We start from the raw sequence: 18,737 nt of genomic DNA, 5'->3' as shown, positions 1-18,737 counted from the left end.
GTGTTCTTTGTCTATTCAAGACATCTCTCTTAATGCTACATTAAATTGTCCTATTGAATATGAAATTCCAGAAACAAAATATTAAAACGTAGATTAAGACTGTGACATGAGAATGGACTATGTCCAAACTAGTTTGTGTCTGCCCCAGCACTTAGTACAGTACCTGACAAACAGTAAGTGCTTCCCCACATCTAGACTGCAAGCCCACTGTGGGCAGGGAGTGTGTATATTATACTGTTGTGTTGTACGGCCCCAAGCGATTAATACAGTGCTCTGCTCACAGAAACTGCGCAATAAGGGATTAACAGCATAAAAAAATAACAACTCAATGCTACACAAATATTTGCTCCTGCTTAAAGCAGAAGCAGGTACTTTATCAGAAACAGTATATTGTTTGTTTATAATGATAATCTTAAATCTCACTTTTCCCATTTTTCATGCATTTCATTTTGGAAACTTATTGCAGAGGTCTATTTACATTAATTTTTCACCCAAATTCCATTCACTCTTTTATGACAAAATGTTTTGCTATTCCAACTGACTAATTACTTATGATATGCTGTGTCATACTGGCCAGTATGGCTCACTATCATTCAATAGATGATAATGATATCACCTCTTAAATTCCAATGAAAATACGTTTTCCTAAAACAGATTTAAAAAAAAACACATTTTAGCAGAAAATGAACAGATGGGGTATTCAATAAGAGAAGCAAATGCATCCAAACGGGCCAGGAATTTTTCTAATACATGAAATTTCACTTCTCAAGGCTTCGGTTTCAGGCTCTAAATTAGAATGGCATATTTAAAGTTGGTAGATTTTCAGATTAATTTTCCATATATTTTCACAGCTACTTGGGAATCAAGTTCGATAAATTTCTCAGTCAGAAAATCAAAGGCGATTCTTTTAATATATCAGTACCATGCACCAGGCATGTTAATTCCATCTCTAATAAAAGTAGTCAGAAAAATGTAAATTTCACCATCACATAAATCCATTTCAGTTAATGAAATAACAATTATGAACACATCATCACTGCTCTTAGCAGATGAAGGGAAAATTACAATGAAAAAGAGTAATGGGGAACTTTGTTCCTAAATATTCATGGGGAATCATTTTAACTTAAATCACTTTACTGTTTCAAATGTCTTCTGCAATTTGAGGAATGTCTAAAATTCACCATGAGCCCATCAAGCGGCATAAAACATCAAGGATGCTAGAGGTGGGCTGTGCCTGCCTATTCCCAAGTAAAAAAGGAAGAGCATGTTGTTCAGCCCACCACTCCTTTCCACAACAATCAAGGGGAAGAAAAGAACCACACACAACAGATGGTGAAGCAAAATTAGATGTACCCAATCTCTCGTCTTCCCGACAGGCTTGGATAGATGCAGAAGCTGTGGGCTCAGTCCCAGGGGAAAGTCAAGGTCAGCTCCTTTGCATAGAAATAGGACTTACCTCAGATATTTTTCACCTTAGGTTCCTGTATAACTACCTTCACTCCATGTAGGAGTCAACAGCCAGAACTATGACTTCTTTCCTGAAGGAACTCAGGAATTCCCTTTTCTCTTCTTCCCTCCTCCTCCAGTCAATCCTGTTTACTGAACGCCCATGTATGGAGCACTGTACTAAGCGCTTGGGAGAGTAGGCATAACAGAGTTGATAGATAGGTTCCCTGCCCATAACAAATGCTGTCATGAGTTCCTGTAATGTTCCAGCTTCGATGGGAGCATCCAGAGTCATGTTCTGCAACAAGTCATCAATTGCATCAATGTCAGAGACAGGTACTGCTACCAGGAAAAACCCAATGGACCAGTGCCCAGCCAGCAGGGTGAAGAATTTTGATGGGTGTTTTTTGCTTTTGTTGCTTTCTTTTGAGGATGAGAGAGAACACACTTAGTACAGTGCTCTGCACACAGTAAGTGCTCAATAAATACGATTGAATGAAATATTTGTGAAGATATAAGAGGACTACTGTAGATCAGCAATGGGACAGATTGAACAAAATTGCTAGTGCTCAAACATACACTGTGGACAGAATTCATTGATTTGTTTCCAAATTACCTGTGCCTGCATTCGCAATTTGGTTCCTTCCTCTGATAAAATGGTATTTGCTAAGAATAGTATTTGTTAAGCACTTTTTATGTGCCAGGCACTGTACTAAGCACTGGGGTGCATATGAGCATATCAGGTTGGACTATTACTCTCTCCCCCTTGAAGATCTTATTAAAGGCACATCTCCTCCAAGAGGCCTTCCCTGACTAAGCCCTTCTTTCCTCTTTTCCCACTGCCCCTGTGTCACCCTGACTTGCTCCCTTTATTCATCCCCCAACCCAGTCCCACAGCACTTATGTACACATCTGTAATTTATTTCTTAATAGAAATGTCTGTGTCCCCATCTAGACTTAAAAATTGCTGTGGGAATGTGCATGTTCATTGTTGCATTGTAACCCATCAGTTCCATCATCAGTAAGCAAGGTTTTTTTTTTTTATTTATGAAAACAAATTTTGTCCTTTCAAAAACAGCCTGGCTTAAAATAAGGGGATGCAGTAATAAGGCAGAACAGAAAACAGGGATCACAAGCTTTCCACCCCTTTATCTCTCCATCCTCACCCTAGACGAACCTTTAAAGGTCCAGTCTCCAGTAGCAACCCTGGGAACTGAGTTTACAACTCTAAGCACTTACTCAGTGCTCTGTACACAGTAAGCAGTGTGACTTAGTGGAAAGAGCACAGAGCACAGGTTTGGGAGTCAGAGGATGTGGGTTCTAATCCTGCCTCTGCCACTTGTCTGCTGTGTGACCTTGGGCAAGTCACCTAACTTCTCTGTGCCTCAGTTACCTCAACTGTAAAATGGAGATTGAGACTGTGAGCCCTATGTGGGACAACCCGATGACCTTGTATCTACACCAGCTCTTAGAATAGTGTTGGCACATAGTAAGTGCTTAACAAATACCATAATTATTATTATTAGTAGTAAGCACTTAATAAATATGTTTGAATGAATACCCTGGGGCTCTCCAGATGTGAGGTTGCACAAGGTAAACACCCCTGTAGAGTGTGAGCTCGCCGTGGGTAGGGAAGTCATCTGGTGTTGTACTGTAATTTCCCAAGCGCTTAGTACAGTGTTTTGAACAGAGTAAGTGCTCAATAAATACCATTAAATGAATGAATGTCCTACTTGGAAGCCCTCCCAGTGACCCTGTCTACATTCAGTTTGATTTTTTAGAAATGGCATCGAGAGGCATACTTGAGAATGAAGCATCAGATTCTACTACACAAGCCATGGTCAAGCTCGTCAATGTGGGCTGGGTGGGGAATGTGCCAGTTATATTGTTAGACGTTACTTACCCAAAGTGCTTAGCACAGTGCTCTGCACACAGTAAGCACTTAATAAATATGACTAACTGACCCACTTTCTTTCTTGGAAGTACAGTTTAAAGTCTGTTCAATTTGCACAGAGCAGAGTATACATAGCAGAATCAACAGTCTTTGTAACCACACACAAACTGTCAGAAATCTCCTCATGGGCAATTAATGAGAAAGAGCAGATTGGTTAAAGAAACTCCATTTTCATTATATCAACATTTCTTTTCTCCCTCTTCCCACCTTCAACCATAAGCCACACACTCTCTTTTGGAAGGATGGCTTTAAACTCCCTATTGCTGAGGGCAATTACAAGGAATCAATCAACCACATTTTTTGAACCCTTACTGCGGCACAGCACTAAGCACTAGGGAGAGTACAATATAACAGAGTTGGTGGACAGATTCCCTGCCTACAATAAGTTTACAGTCTAGAGAGTTAGAAAGACATGAATATAAAGAAAAATATTACAGCTACGTACATAAGTGCTGTGGGGCTGAGGGAGGGGTAAATAAAGGGTACAAATCCAAGTGCAAGGGGGACGCAGATGCAAGTGGGAAAAGAAATAATGAGCAGTTAGTCATGGAAGGCTTCTTGGAGGAGATGTCCTTTTAATGAATAAACCATTAATATAGGTAAAAACCTCCTGTTCTCAGAGATATCTTATTTCCCACTTCGTTTTTTGTGTGTGTGTGTGTGTGTTTTTTTTGCCCTGAAAATGCCCATTTGTCTTATGCATTTTGGGAAGAAAATCTGGGTGTCTGCCAAACAAATTCCAGGGATAACTTTGTACACAAATAGTGCATTTTTCTTGCTAAGTGCTATTAGTCATTTTAAACCAACATTTTCATGCCGAAATGGCCTTGCTCTCACAAACAGGCAAAAAACAGGCAATAATCACAGTGTTCTTTCCTTCTAGTGAAAAATCAAACAACACATTCTCAAAAGTAAATCATTTCAAAAACCAACTGCAACCAAGTGGATCTTAGTGCCTGGACAAGTTTCTCTCACACAAAACCAGAAAGCTAGATTACTGTAAGAAAAGAAAATGGGTCAAGGAGTCTGGGGGCATTCATATGACTCTTAATAACCTTCTGATTTAACTTTTTTTTCCTCAAATTCAATTGTCTGAGTGGCTTTGGGAATATTTTTGACCACAACTTTTCCCACGATGTTTTGCTGACAAATATATTCCCATTATTTCTAGAGAGTAGAGTGCTGAAGAGTGCTGTGCCTCAGTTTCCTCTGTAAAATGGGGACTACATACTGCCTCATTTATACTGGGATCCCCATGTGGGTCATTGACTGAGTTCATTCTGATTATCTGGTATCGACCCCAGTGCTCAGTACAGTGCTCAGCGTTTAATAAGTGCTTAACAAGTACCATTCAAAAACAGTATAATTGTAATGCCTTTTATGACTGAGGAATCCTTTAACTCTACATCCAGTCACTGTTGGAATAGAGCCTTTACTCCTGTTTTGCAACCAAATAATTTTTTCAAAACTTAACATTTGACTTTCAAGAAAAATATTTTTGTACATTATGCCATAAAACAATGTTAAGAGAAACCCAGGGCTGGCCAGTCTAGATCATTCTGGCTTGAGTGATCTTTGCAACTGTCCTTCTAATTACATTTTCATCTTTTGGAATATAATGATAAACTTCCATTGTATAAACTTCCTCTCAGGAATTGTTTCAGCAACCAAATTTTACATTCCAAGCACTTGGTACAGTGTTCTGCACAGAGCAGGCACTGAATAAATACGATTGAATGAATGAATAACAGTATCTCCGGACAGTCCACTTGGGGAGGTGCAGTGTTCTAAGTGCTTGAGAAAAGTAGTTAGTACAGTGCTCTGCTCTCAGTAAGTGCTCAATAAATACGATTGAATGAAGTGTGTTATCAAAAAGTGATGCATTCCCTGCTCACAACGAGTTTACATTCGAATGGAAGAGATAAACATAAAATATTGACAGGAGTAGTCTAATAAATAAGTGAATGTGCAATTAGCTATATGAGTGTGTTGAGGAAGAATATTAATAAAGTTCATAAGTGCTAGAATTGGCTAATGTGTGCTGGAAAATTTATGTCTCTTATGGACATTTTCACTCTTTCAGTTTGCCTTATCCATCACAATCACAGCAAACAAAAATCTGAAAACAAATACAAAAAGCTTAACAAATACCATAATTATTAAAAGCTGTCCTCAGATTGAGAACTCTACCCCTCCCACAGTTGAACTCTTCCTCCTCCCTGCAGCTCTGGCCAGCTGCCATTAACTCTGAACCCATGGATGGATTAACATGATCCTACTGCTTGGACAAGCTTCTGTCACTGGAATAAATCCTCCTACTACTACACAGGGGGGAAAATGAAAGAAAATGTATATCCTTCAAACTCTCTCCTTCTCCCAACCTGATCAATCAATGATATTTAATGAGCACATATTGTGTGCAGAGCACTGTTTCAAGTGCTTGGGAGAGTACAATCATATTTATTGAGCACTGTGTGCAGAGCACTTTACTAATCGCTTAGAGTACCATATAAAGGACACTTTCCCTCCCCACAGTGAGCCTACAGTCTAGAGAGGGAGACATACGTTAATATAAATAATTCAAATCACAGATATGAACATAAGTGCTATGGGGCCATGAGGTGGGGATGAATAAAGGGAGCAAGTCAAGGCGACGCTGAAATGAGTGGTAGAAGACGAAAGGAGGGCTTAGTCAGGGAAGGCCTCTTAGGCGAGATATGTCTTCAGTAAGGCTTTGAAGAAGGGGAGAGTAATTGTCTGACAGATATGAGGAGGGAGGGCGCTCCAGGCCAGAGGCAGCATGCGGATGAGAGATTGGCAGCAAGATAGATGAGTTCAAGGTATAGCGAATAGGTTGGCATTAGAGGAGCAAAGTGTACAGGCTGGGTTGTAATAATAATGATTAATAATGATAATGATGGTATTTGTTAAGCATTTACTATGTGCCAAGCACTGTACTAAGCACTGGGGTGGATACAAACAAATTGGGCTGGACACAGTCCCTCTCCCACGTGGGGCTCACAGTCTCAATCCCCATTTTACAGATGGAGTGAGGCACAGAGAAGTGAGTGGACAAGTGGTGGAGCTGGGATTAGAACCCATGATCTTCTGACTCCCAGGCCCATGCTCTATCCACTACATCATGCTGCTTCTAGGAGAATGGCAAGATGACTTAGAAGGGGACGAGGTGATTGAGATCATGCAGTAGAGTCAAGTTAGGACTGGACTGGGGAGAGATGGGAGGCAGGGAGGTCAGCGAGGAAATTGTTACAGTAGTCAAAGCTGAGATATAGTGCTTTTATCAGTTTAATAGCAGTATGAATGGAGAAGAAAGGGTGGATTTTAGCCATGTTGTTAAGATAAAACCAACAGGATTGGGAACAGAATGAATACCTGGGTTGAATGAAAGAGATTAGTCAAGATAGGGAGGATAAGGTGTTTTCTACATTGATGGGAAAAGTAGGGGAAGGACAGAGTTTGGGTGGGAAGATAGAAGTTCTATTTTCGACATGGTAATTTTGAGGGGTCGGTGGACACCAAATAGAGATCAATGTCCTGAAGGCAGTAAGAAATGTGAGACTGCAGAGAGGGAACAAGGTCAGGGCAGGAGATGGAGATTTGGGAATCATCCTCATTAGAGGAGGTGGTAGAAGCCGTGGGAGCGAGTGAATTGTCCAAAGGAGTGGGTGTAGATGGAGAATAGAAGGGGTTCCAGTACTGAATGTTGAGGGACTCTCACAGTTAAGGGTTGGGAGGCAGAGAAGAAGCCCATGAAAGAGACTTAGAATGAGCAGCCAGAGCCATAGGAGGAGAATCAGATGAGGAGTCAGTGAAGCCAAAGCTGGATAAGGTTTTCAGGAGAACGAGGTGGTCCACAGTGTCTCCTGCCCTTTGAGAACAGGGATTGTCTCCATTTCTAGCTTACTCTCCCAAGGGTTTATCACAGTGCTCTGCACCCACTATATGCCTTGGATTAAAAATGGAGAACAACCAGAATCCACCACAATGAAGGGAGAGCTGTCTGGACAGAGTGCTTCATTCTCACAACAAATTCCCCATCACAATTTTTCCTTCTTTCAAAAGTAATTGTGACTTTGAAGAAAAAAAATCAATCTTCCTGCCTCTGGCTGGTAGATCAAAGAACTGAATGGAAAGCAAGTGGCAGAATGGCCTAAATGGCAAGACAATGGGACGAGTGAGTAGGGGCATCTGGGAACTAAATGGGGCCAGGAACTAGACCTGGATCTGCTGCATATCTTGTGGAAGGCAGGTAAAGGAGCATGGCCTAGTGGAAAGAACACAGGCCTGGGAGTCAGAGGATCTGGATTCTATTTCCAGCTCTGCCACATGCCTGCTGGGTGACCTTAGGCAAGTCACTTGACTTCTCTGTGCCTTAGTTACTTCATCTGTAAAATGGGGACTAAATCCTACTTTCTCTTACTCAGATTGATTATGAGCCCCATGTGGGTCAGGAACCATGTCCAACCTGATTAACTTGTATGTACCCTAGTTCTCAGAACAGTTCTTAGCATATATTAAGTGCTTAATACTTACCATAATTATTAATTATTAGTAAGGCACTCAATTTCCTCATCTATAAAACGAGAATCAGGGACTGAGTTATATCTGATCATGCACCTATCACAGTGCTTAGCAAAGTGTCTGGCAGATATTAAAAGCATAGTAATAATGGTAATAGTATCATTAAAGTTACCAACTGCTTAAATATTTTAAAATGACAAAATGCAAGGTTCTGTTGGAAAAAAGAATTCACTTTGACAAAAAGATCTAATTTCAATTTATAGACACACAATCCACATACAGTAAATACACTTTGAGAATCTTGTAAGCAATTTCATCAGCAAGGTTAAGAGAGACTCTTATCAGGTATGGATGATATTGGAGCTACAATTTAAGTGATCTTAGTATATTTCTGCAAGAGACTGTACCTATTTGTAAATTCCAAGTATATCCCTTAGATTGTTTCCATGAAACCTGAACTAGTTAAATGAAACTGCCAGCTAAAGTTATTATCTAAGTGCTAAATGTAGAATTTTCAATAAGAGTAAATTTGCCATATTCTGTTCTGCTACAAAACAGAAAGGCAAATCCACTCAATCAATCATATTTATTGAGCACTATATTGTGTGCAGAGCACTATACTAAGCACTTGGGAGAGTACAACACAACCTTTATTTCCAGGACTCTGATTTAGTGTATAGCAATTGTTCATTATGTCCAGAGATTTAACAGATATTGCAGTTCTCCCCACTTTAAGATGTTGAATGATTTTGTTCTTCTCAGGCAATGGTTTAGACTAAGTTTTCTACAGTATTTTATGACCATTCTCCCGGTGTCAAGGACTTTTTCTTTCAGAATTTTTTGAATGCTTACTACATACCAAGTACTGTTCTAAACACTGAGGAAGAGGATAACCATATTGGACACAGTCCCAATCCCACACTGGACTCAGAGTTTAAGCAGAAGGCAGACTTTCAATTGCTAGTTAAATAATCTTATTTAAATACTAAATGTGCATTAAGTCTATCTCCAAAGGCTTATCTGGGGAGGTGTACTGAATATAATTTGTCTTAAACTTTTTTATTTCTTCTGTTTCTCTCTCATCATATAATTTACTGCACACCAAAAACATATTATTTAGTAAAAGACCTCTTATTTCAAAGAGACGATGATAGAATCACATCCCTTTTGGAAACAATCACATCAAGTATTTTATTAACTCAAAAAGACTATTATCCAAGGTGTTTGTTTTATGGGTTACTAAAAAGAAGCATACAATTTAGAGCTCTCTGTTTTCAAAAAAATCTCTCCATCCTGACACCCCACGGTTGAAAGCAATCATAGAGCTCAGTATTACTGGGGAGTCATACGAATCTAAGTTACAAAGAATATATTTTTCTATTTAAAAAATGGTCATTTTCCATTTTCAGGAAATGACTGTAATTACTGAAATGTATGGGATGGCGATGAAATTCACTCAACTGGCATTTGTGTTCTCTCCTACTCTCTGAGGTGACTTTTTTTTTTTAGTAGAGATTAAATCATCCAAGTTTCCAACCACAATTATAGGCTCAGAGTGTTAGGCGCTTGTTAGTTATTTAGGAGTAAAATGAAATGAAAAGTCCTCACCACTTGCTGAGTTCTTTTTGAGGTTGTCCAGAAATTCTTCCAGGAGTTGAGACTGGTTGGGAGGGGGCAGCAGGCTTTTGGGGTCTCTGGAAAGGTCACTATCTGACCATGAGTTGCAAAAGTTGCTCTTTGTGCCCAGAGTAAGCTTAACGCTCCTTTCCGAAAACAAGGACTCCATCTGTCTGACATCCAGGTCAGCTACAGCCTCCCCGTTGATAGCCAGGATCTCATTGCCCATTCTCAGCCCTGGGAAAGTGAAGCAACCAAGGAATCAATCACAATCTATTGAGCACTTACTAAGTGCAGAGCACTGTACTAAACTTTTGGGAGCATCCAACATGTGGGAGCATTCAATAAAAACAGAATTAACATACATATTCCCTGTCCATAAAGCGCTTACTGTCTAGAGGGAGAGGAAGTGAATGATAAAGGAAGTCTCTCTCAAAAGCAGTTGTGGAAAGAACACGGACCTGGGAATCAGAGGGCCTGGGCTCTAAATCCAAATTCTGACATCTGACTGTTGTGGGATCTTGGGCAAGTTGCTTAACTTTTCTGTGCTTCAGTTTCCTCTTGTCTAAAATGGGGATTCAATACCTGTTCTTGGTCCCACTTACATTATGAACCTTGTGTGGGACAAGGGCTATGTCTGATTGGATTATCTTGTATCCATCCCAGTGTTTAGTACAGTGCTTGGCACAGAGTAAGGAGTTAACGAATGGTCCCATTATTATTATCAGATGGATCTAAGAGGCTGCCACATATTTAGAGGGATTGTTTTCTTTCTTTCTTACAGCTATTGTGCACTTGGCTAAATTCCACAAAACCCCTTGACTACATAACTGAAGCAGTGTGCCCTAGTGGAAAGAGCACGGGCCTGGGTCCTAATCCTGGGTCCACCGGTTGTCTGCTGCTTGACCTCAGGGAAATAACTTAATTTCTCGGTGCCTCAGTTATCTCATCTGTGAAAATGGCAAGCCCTATGTGGGACATGGACTTTGTCCAACCTGATTAGCTTGTATCTACCCCAGCACTTAGTAGAGCTTGGCACATAATAAACTCTTAAACATCATTAAAATATGAATAAATAACTGCTTCCAGATCCCCTGTGACTGGAATTAGACTGAGCTTCTGTGGAAAAACAGGACAATTTAGGAGTAACTCACATTCGTTGCTCAAGCTCAATTTATGCTGCAGTCCCAAAAGGTTCACAATCTCCTTGGACTCAAATTGAAACCCATGGGGATATTTATTCAGCCATAAAATTTGTCTACACCAAAATCTCAGGGGTAGTGTGGGACCAGATAGAAGGAAAATTCACCAATAAGCATGCTCTAAAATCCTCTTAAAAGCCAGAATAGCACCCTGAGGTGATACATACCTTCCCCGTATGCCAGACCATCAGGGAGAACATCACTTATGAATATTCGACTGAGATGCTGTCTATCATCCACTTGAGCCGTAACTGCAAACCCTGAAATCAAAAGATCAATCAATCGATGGCATTTATTGAGAGTCTACTATGCACAGGGCACTGTACTAAGTGCTTGCAAGAGTACAACAGTTAGCAGATATGTTCCCTTCCCACAACGAGCTAACAGTCTAGAGTTTGCAAGGAAAAGCTTCTTCACAATTGCCTTGCTGCTTAAGAAACATAAATCCAACTTCCTACTTTTCCATGAGTTGTAGTCAGTAAATCTAAATTAAATATACATTGCAAGAGAACTTTAAATACTATAATTTGCTCTTGGAAAACACCAGGTCACAAGTCATGGAGTCAATGGTAAGTGAGGGTTAGGTTCTCAACATCTTACATTGAAAATATGTATTTTTTTCCCAAGAAACAGTTACGGCTTAAAATGGGAGGTTACTTATATTACTATTTTTGTAACAAGCACCCAGTTAAAATGAACATTTCCTTGTTCAGAATATCTGAATACCAAAGCCAGCCTGATAGTCATATGGTGCTGAGCTGTTTCCAACAGGTTGTGGAAACTTAAACAAGCAAATTTCATTTCTCTTATTGTGTTTACTTTATTGATTTTTTTTCAAATCCAGCCAACACCCATTAATTTACCAGAATTCTGATTCCTACATCAACCAATCAATCAATGGATTTATTGAGTGCTGTAAACCACAACACTGTACTAAACACTTGGGAAGCTAAAATACAACAGAGCTTATAATGAACGCAGCAATCTGGCTCTTCTAAACTTTCTAATGCATAGTATTTTTTATGCAGTATAGGACTGCATACTGCAACACTATCTCTGATCTTAAAAAAAATAACCATCATCCTCACTAATGCTTTCTATTAAGTGTTTACTATATGCAGAGCACTGTATTAAGCTCTTGAGAGAACTATAAAAAAAAAGCAGCATGGCCTAGGGGATAGAGCATAGGCCTGGGAGTCAGAAGGACCTGAGTTCTAATGCCAGCTCTGCTTCTTGTCTGTGTGCCTTGGGCAAGTCACTTCACTTCTCTGTGCCTTAGTTACCTCATCTGTAAAATGGGGATTAAGAGTGTGAGCCCAATGTGGGACAGAGACTATGTCCAACTGATTTGCTTCTAATTCCATTGCTTAGTATGGTGCCTGGCACATAAGCGCTTAAAAAATATCACATTTCTTATTATTATTAGCATTTGTTGGCAGACATGTTACCTGCCCACAACAAGCTTACAGATGGGGACTAGCATAGTACTATATGAGAGGAGTTGATGTTTCTAGGCTTCAACCACAAGTTCTTTGATGTTCAACATGATGGTATTTGTTGAGTGCTTCTATGTACCAAGCACTATACTAAGTGCTGGGGTAGATGTCAGATAATCAATCCCTGTCTCTAAGTAGAAAGGAGTAAGAGGATTTAATCTCCATTTTATATGTTTTTAAATGGTATTTGTTAAATACTACTATGTTCCAGGCACTGTTCTAAGCACGGGAGTAGATGCAAACTAATGAGGTTGGACCCAGTCCACGTCCCACATGGGGCTCATAGTCTTAATCCCCACTTTACAGAGGAAATAACTGAGGCACAGAGAAATTAGATGACTGCCCCAAAGTGACACAGCAGGCAAGTGGTAGAGCTGGAATTAGAAGCCAGGGCCGGGCTCCTTCTGTGAGGTCACGCTGCTCTGCTATAAAGAATTCCTCTGCACAGATTCTATGGGCCTGAGCCTCATATTCATTCCCAGCCCAAGACTCATCTCCATAGTCATATTTATTTGGCCAATATATCCATTCTGGGGGGAATGATCAATCAATCAACGGTATTTACTGAGGCTTCCTGTATGCCAAGCACTGTGCTAAGCACTTGGGAAATTACAATACAACAGAGTTGGTAGACACATTCCCTGCCCACAAGAGTTTACAGAAAGACAGAAAAGCAAGAGCAGATTTCCAATCAATCAATGTTATTTACTAGGCACTTACAGTGTGCAGAGCACTGTACTACATTCTTGGGAGAGTACAATACAAAAAGAGTTGGTAGACATGTTCCCTGCCCATAAGAAGCCTACAGTCTAGAGGTCATGGGAAACTACCATACTCTCCCAAAAACTTAGTACAATGCTCTGCACCCAGTAAGCACTCAATAAATATGATTCATTCATCAGTGACTGGAACAGTGGTGCTGGAGAAAGGAATAGGGCAATTTTGGGGAGACAGAGGAGGTAAAGCCAAAACTCTATTCAAAAGAGTAGTGTGGTTTAGTGGAAAGAGCAAGGGCCTGCTGTGGAACCTTGGGCAAGTCAATTACCTAATCTGCCTCAGTTTCCTCATCTGCAAAATGGGGATCAGATACCTACTCTCCCAAAGCCTTACACTGGGAGTCCCATGTATCTGACTCTTGTTTCTTGTTTCTACCCCAGCACTTACTACAGTGCTTGGTACCGAATAAGAGCTTAACACATTATGGAAGACCCCATCTGACTCAAAGAACTCAAATGCCTATCATTCAAAGGGCTTTCAACTGCAAACACTAAGTTCTGTTTCAGCCAAACATTGCGAAACACATTTTATTTAATAAAACACAGGTGGGGAGGTCATTCTCAAAATCTCCACACTTGCTGGAGGTGATTTCCCTCAAGTACTTGACCTTGCTCATAGACAGAAGAGTACACTAATTTAGCTAAATGGAATTAGAAAAGTAGCAAAAATCCCAGGGAGGAAAGTTGAAGTTAAATTTTCATATAAAACACTTGATTTGTAGTTTTTTCCTTGATCAACTGGATTTGGGGTTATTTCAAAAAAATGCAGGTGGCCAGTGAGGATTAAAAAAGGGACGACAACTTCTCTGGGATTGCCCCTCATGGGAAAGGTAAGAAGCAGAAACCCCAAGGGGGGAAGTGATGGGTAGAGTGAGAAGAAAAGGGACTTCTATCATACTTACCAAAGTCAGAGACATTTCCAGTTTTAGTAAGCTGTATGTGATACACACTTAAGGGGAAGATTTCTATTTCATCATAAACCTGCAAGGAAAAATAAAATCAAGCTAGAAATCCACAACAATGTCATCCCGATATTTATTATGCAAACACATTAGAGACAAAATGAAGAAATGGCTGGGTCTTATGGTAGACGATTCGTGATGGGATGATTAGATTTCCAAGCTAAAAATCATTTTGTGACACTTGTCACTGATTACATTCTACCCGTTTCTATTTAAAGGAACAGTTCAAATTCAAGGAATAACACCAAATCACTTTTCTTATAAGAATGTGATGTCTACCTGCTCTTGCATGTATTCATATAATGCAGGAATACTATACTCAATATTTTCATCAATATGTCTTCTTAGCTGCAAACCATGGTGACTGGGTTCCAGTTGCTTCATCTAAAAAAAACACACCAAACAAAACGAAACCTGATTCAGATTTTGAACTGTGCTCACACAGTTGAACTTCAAGACATCTTTTACAAAAAGTTTCTGAATAACAATCTCAATCGTATTTACTGAGTGCTTACTGTTGCAGGTCACTATACTAAGCACTTGGGAGAGTACAATACAACAATATAATAGACATACTCCCTGCCCAGATGAGCCTCAGTCTACAGACAGACTTTATGGAAATTCAAAATGTGCAGAAATGTTCAGTGCAATGGATGAATCTGGAGTAAAATATTAGGATACCTGGCCTTGGATGTTGGCAATCATGACAAGCTTTTGCATGGGGAATTAGTTGAGAAGTTGCAACGAAAGAGGTTTCATTTCCTCTACAGAGCTAGGCATATACCCAAATAATAATAATGGTGGTATTTGTTAAGCACTTACTATGTGCAGAGCACTGTTCTAAGCGTTGGGGGAGATACAGGGTAATCAGGTTGTGCCACGTGAGGCTCACAGTTAATCCCCATTTTACAGATGAGGTAACTGAGGCACAGAGAAGTCAAGTGACTTGCCCACAGTCACACAGCTGACAAGTGGCAGAGCCAGGAGTCGAACTCATGATCTCTGACTCCGAAGCCCAGGCTCTTTCCACTGAGCCACGCTGCTTCCTACTGAGCCACGCTGCTTCCTATGTGCTAGTTCCCTGTCTAAGATCAAAGCCAGAAAAGTTCACTAAAATTAAACATATCAGGGAACGTAATGAAGAATGCACATGGGTTCACACCACCTATAAAGCTTGCATTTATTTCCCTGGAGATGAGGAAATTTGCATTTTCAAATGCACAAGCTCTACCATGCCACCTGGTGGTTTCAACATTTTTGATTTTCACTACAAACCTATCCATTTTTCCTCAGCAGTTTCTCTAAAAATGATCATCTCTACATTTAAATTGAACTCATAAATGTGAATGCTTTTGGACATTGACCAAAGTTCACTATATTGTTGCAGAAAAGATGATTCTAGGGTTATGGGAAACTCAAGGCCCCTCTAGATTGTAAGCCCATTGTGGGCAGAGAATGTGTCTGTTTATTGTTGTATTGTACTCTCCCCAAGTGCTTAATACAGTGCTCTTCACATAGTATGTTCTCAATATATACAACTGAATGAATAAATGACCAATGACCACCCCTGTGGACTCTGCGTCTCCCATGCTGCCGGGGGGACCGAGGAGAGACTTGGTCAGGGGGATGGGGGGAAAAGCTTAAAGATCCCTTCCTCAGCTTGGCAGAGGGCAAGGAAATATGGGCAAAATCAGGCTTCTTGCAGCCAGATCCCTCATGATTCCTTGCAACCCTGTCTCTCGCCACCCACCTGCTCTCATATGCTCTCTCTCTCTCTCTTTAGATGCCTTCTGGCCCAAGGCCTTCTCTTCATTCCCCATACTTCCTATCACTGACAGACCTTTTACTCTTAGGGGATGAGCTGAGTCTCTCCTAAACAGAGTATGGCCTAGGGGAAAGAGCATGACCCTGGAAGTTAGAGGTCGTGGGTTCTAATACCACCTCTGCTGTTGACAGCTGAGTGATCCTGAGGACGTTAACTTCTCTGCACTTCAGTAGATTCAACTGTGAAATGGGGATCAGATACTGTGAACCCTGTGTGGGACAGGCATTGGGTCTGACCTGATTATCTTTGATCCACACTATTTGATACATGCTAAGCACTTAAATACCACATTAATATTATATTTTTTACTTATATTATAATTATAATGGTAACTATGTAACATTTTTTTTGCAGTGGATTGCTACTCCCTTTTCTGTGCCTTTTAGTTAGTAATTTGCAGATCAAAATTTGAAAAATAATTTCACTGAACCAGGGCTGGGTTCTCTAGGGTGGCTGGCCCTCTATGTCCAAGGTTTGTTCACCCCCAGGTGAACAGAGGCCCTGAGGGGCAAAAGGCCCGTATATCCAGGGGCTTAACGATGCAGGTGGAAGTTGTGTATCCACAGAAGGTTGTTTTATTATTGGAGAAGCCTCTGGCGTTTAAGTGCATGTGTGTGATAAGGGGGCATGTGCATGCGCACATGGATTGAGGTTAGTGAGATATAGACAAGGGGAGGAGGGAGGGTTTTTATGGCATTTGTTAAGTGCTTACTATGTGTCAGGCACTGTAATGAGCTCTGGGGTAGATACCAGATAATCAGGTTAGACACAGTCCCGTCCCAAATAGGGCTGACAATCTTTATCCCCATTTTATAGATGAGGTAACTGAGTCACAAAGACTCTAAGTGACTTGCCCAAGGTCATACAGCAGACAAGTGGCAGAACCGGGATTAGAACCCACGTCCTTCAAACTCCCAGGGGGGACTCTATCCATTAGCCCACAACGCTTCTCCTGGCAACCCTGCTTTGAATATCAGTTCAATTCATAAAACTTTAGCACATATACTTGATGCTAAATCTCCAGAGCTATTAAAAATACTTTTAGGGAAACAGAATACCTTGCATGCCAAAGACAAAACATCTTCTACTCTGTATTCTGGTTTGATGGTTATATTAACTCCTTGATTATCCTGAAAGTGAATGTAAGTCTGGGTTTCCCAAATGTTTTCTTTGGTTCCACAGTCGGGTCCTGAAGGGTAAACATTTAGAAACTCATCCACCTGGTAAGAACAAAGAGAAAATTCAGTCAGTTGGTAGGATAAACTCAGATATTTAAACAGTCTTAACTGCTTAGTACAGTGCTCTGAGCATGTAGTAAGAGCTCAATAAATACCATTGATTGATATACACTTATAAAAATCAGGGGGGCAGAAAGGGTCTTAAAAGAGTCTTCTGATCCATCCCTATTTTCTGATTGGACTATGAAACTGTCCTACTATGTTATTTCTGAAGTTCAGAAAATTTCTGAAGTATCTTCTTTGGTACTGCTATTTATGAATTGGGCAGTGGACATGGGACCATCATTCTTTGGAAAAGGGAAAAAAAATTACACTTTTATAGACTAGAAATAAAATCTTTAATTTTCCTTATCTCACATGGTCTGGTACATTGCTACTCAACTACTTCCCCTACTTAATATATTTTAATGTCTGTCTCACCTACTAGACTGTAAATTCCTTGTGGGGAGGGATTACGTGTACCATTTTTTTAAATGTTATCTGTTAAGCACTTGTACTCATACTAAATGCCAGGCACTGTTCTAAGTGCTGGGGTAGTTGCAAGCTATTTAGGTTGGACACTGTCCATTACCCAAGTGGGGCTCATAGTCTTAATATCCACTTTACAGATGAGGTAACTGAGGCACAGAGAAGTGAAGTGATTGCCCAAAGTCACACAGAGAAGTGGTGGAGGAGGTATCAGAACCCAGATCCCTCTGACTCCCAGGCCCATGCTCATGCTAGACCATGCTGTCTAGCATATTTTGCTCTACCAAGTGATTATTTCAGTGTTCAGCATACAATAAGCCCTCAAAAAATATCAATGATTGACTGGTACCTTCCATTTTATATTATTTTCAAAATACTATGAATAAAAATTCCACAGTAGTCAATGACTAGCTGTGAGATTAGGAAGGAGCTAATAAAGAAAATGAAATATGTTTGGTACGGGGCAGGGGAGGTGGGGGAGAGGAGTGGAAGAAGAATGTTTGGGTTTGAGAGCATGGCTTGATCCAACTTGGGGAAAAGAAGTTTATGCCAGAAAATCTCCAAAATCTTTTGAGGAAGGTATGGAAGATATAAATATCTTTGCTCAGTTGAGTAAGATAAGTTCATTAATGAGAAATTGAATTGAATTACTGTGGATTTACTATCAAATGCATCTCTACTCCACAGGAAAACTGCCATGTAATTTTTATGTTTGTCAACATATTTTTTCTCCAGCTGCTTACAGTTTCATTATGTCTAAGTACATGTTTTAGTCTAGTATGATAAACAAAAATCAGTAAAAATCATTCTCACAGAGGCAGAAAAGAAAGTGTAGGTGACATTTTCCAAACATTACAGAGGTGCAAATGAAGTGCACAATTTTCATTATTATTGCTAATCTACAGATGGATGATAGGTAGCTGGGTACTCCAAAAATCAACTGATAGTTTGAGCAATTTACTTGGAAAATGTCTGTCTTCTCCAAGCTAACTTAAATCCTGACTTTCTTTTTTTTTCCTCTCAGGAATCTTTTTCTTCTAGAAATTCACTAGTGCTTCAATATCTTTTTCAAGAAAATTCCATATTGCCCTATTTATTCACCCCTCAAAAAATTCCCCATACTACTTCATTCATTTGGCATATGCGGAGTTCACTTACTGTTTTCACAATTGTCTGAGCAAAAGAGGTTTTGCGAGGGCATTATCACTCTT

The 18,737-nt window shown here is 40.1% G+C and overlaps 1 protein-coding gene across 2 annotated transcripts in view; it reads right to left on the bottom strand.

Annotated features, from left to right (window-relative positions):
• The window catches only part of TIAM2 (TIAM Rac1 associated GEF 2), a 155,775-nt gene that overhangs the window by 67,880 nt on the left and 69,158 nt on the right, over positions 1 to 18,737 (bottom strand). For both annotated transcript variants that reach the window (XM_003428281.4, XM_029052287.2), the window contains 5 exons: positions 16,879 to 17,040; positions 14,275 to 14,379; positions 13,936 to 14,014; positions 10,929 to 11,021; positions 9,551 to 9,796 (listed from right to left, as the gene is read on the bottom strand). In XM_003428281.4, the coding sequence (XP_003428329.2) occupies positions 9,551 to 9,796; positions 10,929 to 11,021; positions 13,936 to 14,014; positions 14,275 to 14,379; positions 16,879 to 17,040 (685 nt within the window). The remainder of the gene's footprint in view (positions 1 to 9,550; positions 9,797 to 10,928; positions 11,022 to 13,935; positions 14,015 to 14,274; positions 14,380 to 16,878; positions 17,041 to 18,737) is intronic.

This window comes from Ornithorhynchus anatinus, chromosome 2 (assembly GCF_004115215.2).
Source record: "Ornithorhynchus anatinus isolate Pmale09 chromosome 2, mOrnAna1.pri.v4, whole genome shotgun sequence".
In the NCBI taxonomy this organism is placed as follows: domain Eukaryota; kingdom Metazoa; phylum Chordata; class Mammalia; order Monotremata; family Ornithorhynchidae; genus Ornithorhynchus; species Ornithorhynchus anatinus.
The sequence above is the reverse complement of the archived record's forward strand: the minus strand, read 5'-3'. Positions and strand labels throughout refer to the sequence as shown.